Source organism: Cryptomeria japonica, chromosome 4 (assembly GCF_030272615.1).
Source record: "Cryptomeria japonica chromosome 4, Sugi_1.0, whole genome shotgun sequence".
NCBI classification, from domain to species: Eukaryota; Viridiplantae; Streptophyta; class Pinopsida; order Cupressales; family Cupressaceae; genus Cryptomeria; species Cryptomeria japonica.
Window position 1 is genome coordinate 596557553 of NC_081408.1, and position 12070 is coordinate 596569622.

The 12070-nt window shown below is 34.9% G+C and overlaps 1 protein-coding gene across 2 annotated transcripts; it reads left to right on the top strand.

Annotated features, from left to right (window-relative positions):
• Positions 1 to 6616: 6616 nt before the first annotated feature.
• LOC131035288 (uncharacterized) lies at positions 6617 to 10543 on the top strand. 2 transcript variants are annotated; one of them, XM_057966964.1, is made up of 6 exons: positions 6617 to 6948; positions 7375 to 7549; positions 8429 to 8595; positions 9475 to 9551; positions 9634 to 9760; positions 9878 to 10543. In XM_057966964.1, exons 1-6 carry the CDS (start codon positions 6721 to 6723, stop codon positions 10133 to 10135), a joined length of 1032 nt encoding a protein of 343 aa, XP_057822947.1. In that variant the 5' UTR covers positions 6617 to 6720; the 3' UTR covers positions 10136 to 10543. The 2 variants fall into 2 exon arrangements, with proteins under 2 accessions (XP_057822947.1, XP_057822946.1); XM_057966963.2 differs by having other exon boundaries at positions 6618 to 6948; positions 9469 to 9551.
• The last annotated feature ends 1527 nt before the right edge of the window (positions 10544 to 12070 follow it).

The following is a 12070-nucleotide window of genomic DNA, read 5'->3' on the forward strand; positions in this document are numbered from 1 at the left end:
ATAGGTGTGTAATTGAGTTCATAGCCCACCAGTGTGCGAGAGATGTAGTACACAACACACTCTTTTCCTTTTGTATTATGTTGTGCCAGTAGTACACCCAATGTTGTACTTGTTGTTGAGATATAGAGTAACAACGGTCTACTTGGATCTGGTGGCATCAGCAATGGTGGATTCATGAGATAGTCTTTAAGCGTCTGAAATGCTTGCTGGCATCTGGCATCCCACTGAAAGCAGATGTTTTTGTGTAGCAGGTGTGTGAATGGGTGACATTTATCTGCCAACTATGCAATGAATCTTCAGATGGATTGAAGCCGCCCTTGTAATGTCCTTAGCTGACTGATATTCTTTGGTGGTGGCATGTCCATGATTGCTTCTAGTCTATCAAAGATTTTATCTAAGATGTGGAGATGCCCTTCTCTGGTGAGTGATTTTGCTAGTAAGTCATCAACACAATCTTCCATCATAGTATGCATCATGTCATGGAAGATGGTGGTCATTTCTCTTTGATAGGTTGCTCCTGCATTCTTGAGACTGAAAGGCATTACATTCCAGCAATATGTGCCCCATGGACATGTGAAGGTTGTCTTATGTTGGTCCTCTGGTGCGATCTTTATTTGATTGTATCCTGAAAAGCCATCCATGAGTGAAAGCATGACATGTCCTACTGTCAGATCCACTATGATGTCGACATTTGGTAGGGGGAAGTCATCCTTAGGACATGCCTTATTTAGATCTCTGAAGTCAATACAAATGCGGATGCCCCCTTTTGGTTTGCCGACAGGCACAATTTTGGAGATCCATTCTACATAATCAATTGGTCTAATGAAACCAACATCTAGGAGTTTCTTGAGTTCTGTTTTGACTAGTACTGCAATTTGAGGATGCATCTTACGAAGCTTCTGCTTGATAGGTTTGGCTCCTTTTGCGACAGTGAGGTGATGCATGACTAAATCAGGATCAAGCCCAAGCATGTCTGCATATGACCATGCAAAGTTGATTTGATGCTTCTAGAAGAACTCTATAAATTTAGGCTGTTCCTCTGGAGTGAGAAGAGATGCTAGATGTATGAGATGAGGATTTTCAAGAGTCCCCACATTGTATTCTTTGGTTTCTTCGATGAGAATCGTTGATCGTTCCTATTGTGTACTAGTGGGGAGGATGTCAAACCCTTCATCCTCAGGCGCCTCAGAGAGGTTTTCACCATTGGATACACTCTTTCTTTTTGCTTTTGTTGGATCAAACAGTGCCACAGTGTGGTTTTCACTAGAAGATCCATGTTTTATTGTTATATTTTTGTAGCTGAAAGGTTTGGCATCTGCCTCGAAGTATGCTGCGCTATTAAGTTCAATGGCGAATCCAGCTTTGTGATCCCTGCTTGGTAGGTTATCCCTTAATTCCAAAAAGTCAATGATGGCCTCATCATTTTGGAAGAAGTCAAGACATGGGGGATTTGGTTGGTGCCATTCGACGAGTTCAGGGTGGATAATGGGCATTACTTCATCGATTAGGTTAAGTGTGTTAGATGTATTAGTGAGGGTTAAGACGTTATGGTTAAGGTCATTGATGGTACTCTCCCTGTCAGAATCAGGCATACGATGAGACGTAGGGTCTGTGGAAAATGTTTCCAGTTCAGGAACCCAAGTGGTCTTTATCTATGCTTCTCCATAAATAGGGATGTCTTTGCGTGGTGGAGGTAGTGATGTGTCTTCCTCATCTGAAGTGTTAAGCTGTACAGAATCAAATTCCCACTCATGTGAGTCGGTCTCTGAGTCACTTTCCAACATCCGATTACTATACCATACTGGGATGTCTTTTGAGTTAAATACTGTAGGTGTGATTGGTTGATGTACCTTTGTAGTGATTGGTGCTGCAGGAAGGTTGATGGGGATTAAAGAATCTGGTACAGGGAGTATTGGTAATATTGACTCAGTGGCTTCTGCTGGAACTGCTGGTGCCATAGATGTTGTTGCGGGTTCTGATATAGTTGTTGTTGCTAATGGTGCTGTTGATGGGATTACTAGTTTGTTGGGTGGGATGATTGGCATTGGTGATAGTTGTGTTGGGATTCTGAGCCTCGGTGGGGCAGTTGTGATGGTGTTTGATGTTGCTTTGATAATGAAAGGTGTCCTTTTGGCAGTAGGCTGACATAATGGTTTGCTGGGTTTTCCTTTGAATTTGAGCTTAGGAAAGATCTCCTTTTCAAAGCCTAGGCCTGTATTATCCTTGGGCTTTAATTCTGGCAGCAGAGGTTCATGTCATCCTTGTTTGCAATATCCTAAAGCACTCTGACCATCATACCCCATTCTTTGCATAATGAGGAGACCTTTGCCATACTGATCTATAGGAAGTTTAACTTTTGGTATATCAGTGGTGATGGGATCTTTATAGATCCATTCTACTAAGTCCTCATCTTGGGTTTCTTCTTCTTGACTCTTTCCAAGGATGAAAGGAGTCAAAGCACATGCTGGTGTGATTAGTGGTTGCTGTAGTAACTGCTATGGTTTACCATGTGTTCTAGGAGAAGTGGGCATTTGTCCCACACAAAAGAGTTGACTCAAGTTGTATTCACGTTGGGTTCACCAAATGATGCTCTGCAAAATGGACAAGGTTAGTCTGAGATAAATAACACACACACAAGAAACCGTTAGTGTTAATCAATCAAAAACTAATCTAAACAAGCATATCAAAAGAGATACTAAAAACATGAAAGCATATTTAACTAAAGAAGCAAATATGATGAGGCATCTCCAAATACCTCCTAACATGCTCTTAGCTTCTTCTCCTTTGTTCCTCTCCTCTCCAAGTTCCAAAATAGTGTAGCTCTCAGCAGCTTTTTGCACTATGGATGCTTATGGAGGATTGAGATTTGAGTATTTTGCTTCAAATGGGAAATGAAAAACTAAAATACTAGATGCTATTAAAATGATTGATTTTAACTAAAATAACAAAGATATTAGTTTGCTATGCTAAATGCTCTCTAAAATGCCTATAGGTTAAATGCATACAAGTTTTCAGGATCTGGATTATGAAGAAATGGGCTCTATTTATAAGAAAAATGGAGCAATGGATGGTTGAGATTGAGTAATCTCAACAAGGGTCAGGATTGAATGATTTCAAATCCATGTGAGGGCTTTCAACCCAATCCCAGGATGACAAGTGTCAATGTGAGATAGGTTGAGAGGAGAGGGAATAAGCATTAAATGCTTGACATGACTTTGGGAGTTAAAGTCAAGGTTAGTTGAATAAATAAACTCTTTTTTCAAAGAATAAAGCTTTTATCCAATGGATAAACTCTTGTGCAAAGGCAAGAAGGATAAATATGGTCAAAGCAATAAATGCTTGGGGGGACAAGTTTGAAATAACCATAAATGGTTATGTAAGAGCCATAAATGGTCATGTAAGAGCCATTAGTGGTTTTTGAAGACTTTGGGGGTTAATTTGTTGAACACACAAAGCATTAAATGCTTTTCAAAGACTTTTGAAGTCTTTGAGAAGTGACTCCATTTTGCTTAGGAATGTGACAATAATTAGGGGATGGATTAGGCTAATTAGGAAGGGGTTAGAAGAATCTAGAAGGGGATTAGATTTTGCAATTGGATTTGGTGGGTGAGGGAAAATAGGATTTTTATTTAAAATAAAATTAGTTTATTTCAATAAATGAGTGCAAGTTGCATTTGTAGGAAAATGCAAGTGGGGGGGGGATAATGATTTAAATAAATGTTTTTATTTAATTTATTTAAAAAAGGAATAGGGGGATTTAATTAAATAAATAGATTTTATTTATTTAATTGATTGGAATTTGATTTAATGAATTAATTAAAATAAATTGAATAATTTATTTAATTAATAGAAGAATGTTTGGGGATGAATTAATTAAATATTAATTTAATTAATTGATGGCTAGTGGATTTTTAATCACATAAATAGCATTTATTTATTTAATTAAGCTAGATAGATTTGTGTGACTACAATATCAACCTTATTGGTAACTATGCATTTCTTAAGAGCATATTGCTTCTGGGGGTTGTTTAATCCCCTTAAGTTCCATGAAAGGAACTTCATTTGTTGCCTTTTTGAGATGCCTCCAGAGTTAATTACCGTCCATTGGCAATTTCTTTGGCCATTACCTTAGTTCTGAGGGTCCTCTTAGAGGGTCTTCCTAGTTTAGAGTCGTTACCAACATCCACCTTCTTATTTCCTCTAATTTTTCTTTTGGGTTCTTTCCATTCCTCCTTTGCTTTATCCACAAGCAAAGACGAGGCAGAACGACTACCATGAGAGAGAACAGTGATCTCCCTAGTAGATCTAGTAGCTGAAGAAGAAGAGGTCGGATCCAAGATGTTCACTTTGGGAGACGTGGGCCCAGCCCCTATGCACCATATATTTCTCCCATTTTCTCCCATAGTATTGGGATTCAGCTGCTTGAGCACAAACGGAGTGGTCTCACTATACCCTTTCTTCTCTCTAAAGCACTCTTCATCTTTCAGTCCTTCTTGTTCTACCTTCCTCTAGGAGATCTCTCCCTCTTCTAAGTTTGGGTCCAAGCATCTCCCCAAGGAGGGAGGTGCCACCTTGGGGTCAGGGGTCTTCATCGTATTAAGAATACCTTCCAAGAAGGAGTAGCCCTCTTCAATAGTATCTTGAGGACCATCCCTTCCCTTCAATTCCTTGACCTGATCCTTAATATTGTCAGTAACCAGGGGATTGTGGGGGGTAACATTCTGAGTTGCCTCCACATTGACAATTCCCGGGGAGGACAACTTCTCCTTCAGTTTTTCTTCCAGAGGCAAAGGGGTTGGGCAGTCAGCTATTACATGACCATGTTTTCCACACCTTTGACAATAAAGGGAGGCATTCTCATAGACAATATCTTGGGTCCATTTACCCCATTTAGATTTGAGAGCTATGAAGTTAGGGAGGGGGTTGTTAACAACCACATTCACATATAGGCGAGCATAAGTGAGTCTGGACTTCTGCATCGTCACGTTGTCAACAACAACTAACTGACCAAAAGAGTTGCCTATCCATCTAAAAATGGTGTCATCCCAGAACTCCAAAGGGAGGCCAGGGAGTCTGATCCAGACCAGCGGTAGTCTGAGGAGGTCTGCACTAGGGTCAAACCCCGACTTCCACTTAGAGAGAGCTAAGTAGTGTTTGTCGTAAGACCATGAACCAAACATGATGTAAATAAAGTCTTCTTCTGCAGTGAATCTGAACAAAAAGAGCCCACCCGGCATAGCAAAGACAAAGACACTACCTTTTAGTTTCCATTTGGAACTAGCCCATCTTCTGACCATATCTATCATGGGTCTGAAGGCCAAGAATATCCCCACCAAGCAGAGGTGTAGGGAGGAGGCGATATTATCCATAATACTGTCGGGGAGACAAATCTCAAGACCATCCTCACCAGCAATTACCTTTGGCATCAAAGTCGACGACCTCGACTTAGTGTTTCCAACAAGAGCACCTTTCCATGTGCTCGCTTGAGCTTCCCCAGGCAAAGGCCCCACAACATCAGTCTTGGGAACCTTGCTAAGAGAATCCATGTTGGAGGTCTCATGTGGAATCTTCACATGAGAGAGAACCTCGTGCAAAGCCGCATTACAAGCATCCACGACAAAATCACCAACCAAGGGAGCCCACCCATCATTCTGGGAACACAACAAAAGAGCTAGTTCCAGACACAGCTGGAGGTTAGCATGGGGGGGTCAGTTCCAGGGAGGACGGGCCCTCCCCCGTAGAAATGACAGCCATTGTAGAACTTCAAAATAGCGGTTTTCGGGAAAGTTGCAGACCCCTTATGTTATGTTGTTGGTGTTGTTACATATATATATTTATATGTTACTCCTATCATGTCTTCATAATATTAAATATAATAAATATTTATTCATTTGCTTGATTTTGCGATTAGTTCATAGGCATTTGGTCTTGGATAGATTTGTTGTCCATAATAAAATTTAACACTTTCCTCTACCTTTTCTAATAATTGAGGTTGACAATATTAAAATATGGCTTGTTAGGTTGTTATATAACCCTAGCTACAAATGCACTTCATCTTGACCAACTCCTTGAAAAATATTTGAAAAAATAAAACAAACATAAATCATGTATTCTTTCTTATTGCAACAAATTGAAATGTGTTGCTATAGATTGTTCTCAAGAATAATTGAATTCTTCATTTCTAGATTAAGAGATGGATAGAATGACTGATGAGGCAAATGTAAAGAGTATATGTAAATCAATATAATAGAAATAAATGTCTAAAAATATGCATATGCAGCTATGAATAATTTGAAAAATAAACTTAATTTCATACAATATTGTGTTTTTTCAAAAATAAAAAGTATGGATAAATCAATATGATAGAACTTATTGTCTAAAAATATGCATATACAACTATGAATGTTTCAAAAAAATAAACACAATTTCATACAATATTATTTTTAATTTTTTTCATTTGATATCTGATTTCTTTACCGTTCCTTTTTAAGATTACTATTCTTTATATATATTTATATTTCAACTTTGTACAATTAAAAAAAATACAAACCTCATTTGAAAGATAATGTTCTATTACAAACGGCCTCCGACGTTAACACATGCGATTCCAGTGTTTTCAAAGAACTACGTGGCTAAACCTGGACCAGTCTCTTGTTTGTATTGCTTTTTCTCCCCTCTTAAAATGCAGAGGAATTTGCAGAGGGAAGAAGTAAAGGAAGGATGGAGCAAGTGGTGAAAAACAGAGAAGTGGTACTACTTTCCTACTCCAACGAAGGGCCTGTCACAGATGATCAACTGAAAATCAGAGAAACCCAACTGAACTTAAATGCATGTAAGGAAGGAGAAGTAGTTGTGAAGAATATGTGGGCTTCAGTAGATCCATATCTCAGATGGCTTATGAAAGAACCCAACACAACACTCTATATGGACAGCTTCAAATTAGATCAGGTTTTCTACTTCTTCTCATTGTTAATTATCTTCTGTGTTCTTGGCCTTTTTTTATTGATATTTCAATGTTTTTTATTGAATGACTGATATTTAGGTGTGGTTATTATACAGATTTTAAGTTTGAATAGATTTTTGGAATCTTTCACCTTTTTTTACATTCTTAAAGAGGAATACAGTAGGAGATTATTTGGTCAAATGGACATTTATAAAGGACTGGAATGATATAAATAGGGACATTTGTCTTTGGATTTCTTTCATATGTTTAAACAAATTCATTGTAGAAAATAGGAATGTTCAATTGATTGTTCTTCGACGAATCTGTGACCTGTTTTACTTTGTGACTCTCTTTTATGTTTGATAAGAAATTTACTTTTTTGTAATATATATATATACTGTACAATTTACAATTTACTTTGTTTTTTACAGGCCATCGTTTCACTTATGATTGGAAAGGTAGTTGTTTCTGCCAATCCTGAATTTGAAGTGGGTGATCTGGTCACTGGGGCGTATCAAGTGTCCGACTATAGCATAGTAGGAGAATCAAAATTGAGAAAAATTGACACCAATCTGGCTAAACCTTCTGATTATTTGGGGCCTCTCGGTACTCATCTATTATTTTATTGAAGTAATATTTTGAGTTTTGTGAAAATTATTAATAGAATTTGAAATAAAATATACTATATAATGTCAGATAGTAGATTTCCACATTTTATAATGAATAGATATGTTTGGTTTCTAGATTTTGTTGTGTAATACTTATTTATATCAATGTTTCAGATCAGATTCTGTAATCTATTATCAGAATGAGAGAGCTGTTGTAGAAAGAAATCTTACACAGCAAAATTTAGAAGCAAAACACATCTATATAATATTTTTATTAAAAAAAAAATTCAGATAAAATATTACCTTAACCTTTCACAATACAATAATAATAAGTACACTAAAAAGGAGTTTTATAATTTATATGAAAGATTATGCTAAAATAATGGTTTTAATGCTTTAAAACTAGAGGCTAAATTAAGAAAACTCATAAATGCATTTAAAAATATGTATAGAACCCTAGTGGTTATGCACCATAGCCTTAACTGGCTATACAAAATAGAAAACATACAGCATACTTCCAACAATCAAATAAAGGCTTTTTGGGTGGATTGAAGGCTTTTTGTGGATTTGAATAGGCATGATAGAGTTGATTGCTTGCTTGGGTGGGTTTTCTGTTAATTGGAGAGTAAAAAATTTTTGTGTATAATGGTAAAGGTTTTGCAATCTGTATGAATGCTTTAAAACGAGAGGGAGAAAAAGAATCTGTACGGAGGCAAAAACAAAAAGTTCATGTATGCACAAGAAAAGATATACAAGAAGAAGAATAGTCTTAATGAACAATAGCCTTTACTGATTATACAACATACTTCCAAATATCAAATAAACGTTTTTTTATTTTTTTTTTGGATTGAAGGCTTTTTTGTGTGGAATTGAGCAGGCATGATAGGGTTGACTGCTTGGGTGGGTTTTCTGCTAATTGGAGAGCCTAAACCTGGAGATGAGGTGCTAGTTTCTGCTGCAGCAGGGGCAACGGGACTTATAGTGGGACAGTTGGCTAAAATCAAAGGGTGCCGTGTTGTTGGTAGTGCTGGTAGTGACCAAAAGGTGATTTCTGCTGATCTTTTGCTGTTCTTACTTAAATGCTTAGCCTGTTTGAGATAATATAATTTTAAAAGTTTTCCTCCATGCCAATAGGTCTCTAGGACTTGTTAAGCTTTGATGGTTTCGTTATAAGATTTTCTATAGATGTCTGATATATGGTTGCAAACAGACGACTGACTCTGAATGTTTTGTAGATCCTTTCAACATCTGTTTGATGAGTAAAATTTGAAATTTTCATATATATAAAAATAAATCTGGTATATTTTGTCTATATATCTCTATTATTTCAGAAGGTTCAAAGAAAATGTGGTGTAGCTGCTATATCATGTGTATATTTGAGAAAATTTGTTGTTTAATGTGGTTATGGATGGCTTCATCTACCAGTGTTGTGGTTTCTATCTGGCACTTTGACTGTAACCTTCACATGCCTCAGTTGAAGGTTGATAGTACTTTGTGATGATAAAAGTTTTATCATCTTAACTTTTGGGCTCTTATGAAGAGTGAATGCTATTGATAGGTTGAATGCCATGTTTACCACGCTGCTTTAAGAAAGTGCTAGCTTTTAAACCCCAATTCTAGGATTTCATTTAGGTTTTCTTTTTATGAAGAGTGAATACTGTAGATAGGTTGAAATGCCATGTTTAGAACACTGCTATAAGAAAGTGCTTGACTCCAATTCTTGCATTTCATTCAGGCTTTCTTTCTTATGAAGAGTGAATGCTATAGATAGGTTGAATGCCATGTTTAGCACACTGCTATAAGAAAGTGCTTGCTTCTTAACTTCAATTCTAGCATTTCATTCAGGTCTTCTAACTGTAAACCACCCTAACCTATTAACTATATGCACTGGCTTTACAAATTGTGTTGCATTGACAGGTGAAGATGTTGAAAGAAGAATTTGGATTTGATGATGCCTTCAATTACAAGTCAGAGACAGATTTGGATGCAACACTGTCCAAGTAAGTTAAAGAAGTGAAGCAGACATGATGCCTAGGTAGAGTTTATTCCTCTTTCCTTGAATGACTTGTGACTCCTGATTAGGTACTTTCCAAGAGGAATAGACATTTACTTTGAAAATGTGGGAGGGCAAATGCTAGAGGCTGTTCTCAACCACATCAATATGAATGCTAGGATCCCTCTATGTGGAATGATCTCTCAATATAACCAAGTAAGGAAAACTTATAACTTTTTTCTGTGATTTGTACTAGATTAGAAAGCAGTCTATGGAGAGTACTAATCCATGCTCTATGGAGAGTGCTAATGCCATGGATAAATCTCATTGCAGGATTGGAAGGAAAGTTATGGAGTGAGAAACATTTTTACCTTGGTAGGAAAATGTGGGAAAATGCAAGGCTTCCTTGTACATCAGCATCTCCATCGTATGGAGGAATTTGTAAAGGAGGTGGGAGGGTATATGCAGCAAGGTAAAATCAAATTCAGAGAAGATGTGACACAGGGAATTGAGAACTTCTTGGAAGCATTTAATTCTCTATTTAGTGGGGGAAATACAGGAAAAGCTCTTGTTCAGCTCACAGCCGACTAATAAGCAAGCACAGTGTGTTTTCCTAATCCAGAAATGTGATCAGAACTTTCTGGAACATACTTAAAAAAAAATTACTCTCTAGTAAGTAGTAGACAAGCTATGGGAAAATTGGTATAGGAGAATGAAACTTTCTGTGTCTGTAGAAGTTTTTAATATTATCTTTTATTTGAGTTATAGGAATTGGTATTTTTGGCCCTGAATATGAGAGGAAATATCTTCTATCAAGATAAAAACTTGATCTTTTACAAACATCATAAGTTTTTCTTTTGTATCTGTATCTCTTTGGCAGGGCTTAAATTTGATGGCCTTAGGTCGTAAAATATAATCAAAATTTGAAGAATATTGTATTTTCTGAAAGGAAAGTTTTTGGACAGACCATCATAATTTATATAAAAATATTTTGATATATATTTAATGTGTATATATTTTTTTCATAATAAAATATATTTTAATTTTTAGAAGATAACTTTCTATATATAATCATCATTAAGAAAATATTTTAAGATACAAAATCAATTATTAACTTAAAAACTTTTAGGTATTTTTTATTTTTGAATAATTTAATATTTTTATAAATAAATATTTCATATTATTTTATGTTATATATTATTTTATGGAGGATACTTGCCTTATATTAATGGATTGTTTTTTATTTTTTTAATCTTTAATTTATTAATTTCTTATGATAATAATAAATTAGATTTATTTTACTTAAATGTAAACATATTTCTTTCATTTTCACAACCCACATTTCATATTCTTTTTTTTTCTTACTAATTTTAAAATATAATCGTTGAATTAAAAAAAAAAATTATACTAATTGAATAGATTGTAGATCAAGTAAATGAAAATATTTATTTTATCAATAAAATGTCAAACTCATATACCTTGTATTGATTTAAAACAACAAGTTGCAATAGCACCCAAAAGGAGTGAAAGATGTTTAATGTGTATATTTTTTTTTGAAAATAAAATATATTTTAATTTTTAGAAGATAATTTTCAATATATAATCATCATTAAGAAAATATTTTAAGATACAAAATCAATCATTAACTTAAAACCTTTTAGATATCTGCTATCAAAAAATTATTTTATTTTTGAATAATTTATATATTTTTATAAATAAATATTTCATATTACTTTATGTTATATATTTTTTATGGAGGATACTTGCGTTATATTAATGGATTGTTTTTTATTTTTTAATCTTTAATTTATTAATTTCTTATGGTAATAATAAATTAAATTTATTTTACTTAAATGTAAACATATTTCTTTCATTTTCACAACCCACATTTCATATCCTTTTCTTTTCTTACTAATTTTAAAATCTAATTGTTGAATTAAAAAAATAATAATTTATACTAATTGAGTAGATTGCAGGTCAAGTAAATGAGAATATATTTTTTATCAATAAAATGTCAAACTCATATACCTTGTATTGATTTAAAACAACTAGTTACAATAGCACCCAAAAAGAGTGAAAGATGCTGAATTTGAAACATCTAGAAAATAGTCACTCAAATTCTTACTCACCAATGAGAGGACAAGAATAAATGCTACCAATAAATTGAAGACAATATCAACACCTCCAAAACCAACCATCATAGAAGAAAAGGATTTTATCTAACTCAATAAATCAACAATGAGAAAATTGAAAGAACTTGTTCATCCCTCATAATTTTTGACATTGAAGCATCTTTCCATTTAACAATTTGGGTTTGCATACAAATTCTTTATCATTTTCCAAAATCTAATTGGTTGTTGAACAAGTGTTGTCATTGATGTCAAAAATGTTTTTATGTTGTAATTAATGTCAAAGGGGGAGAGAAAGTCTCAGAGCAAGGAACTAACTATCCCTTTGGCATTGATGTCAAAGGAGGAGGAGAGGGTGCCAAAATTTAGAACTTTGGAGAGAGAGACTAAGCATTGA

Excerpts from the sequence above, each read along its gene's own strand:
- LOC131035288 (XM_057966963.2), top strand. The coding sequence starts at position 6,721 with ATGGAGCAAGTGGTGAAAAACAGAGAAGTGGTACTACTTTCCTACTCC. Across the intron at positions 7,550-8,428 it reads TGATTATTTGGGGCCTCTCG|GCATGATAGGGTTGACTGCT; the intron begins GTACTCATCTAT and ends GGAATTGAGCAG. Across the intron at positions 9,552-9,633 it reads TTGGATGCAACACTGTCCAA|GTACTTTCCAAGAGGAATAG; the intron begins GTAAGTTAAAGA and ends ACTCCTGATTAG.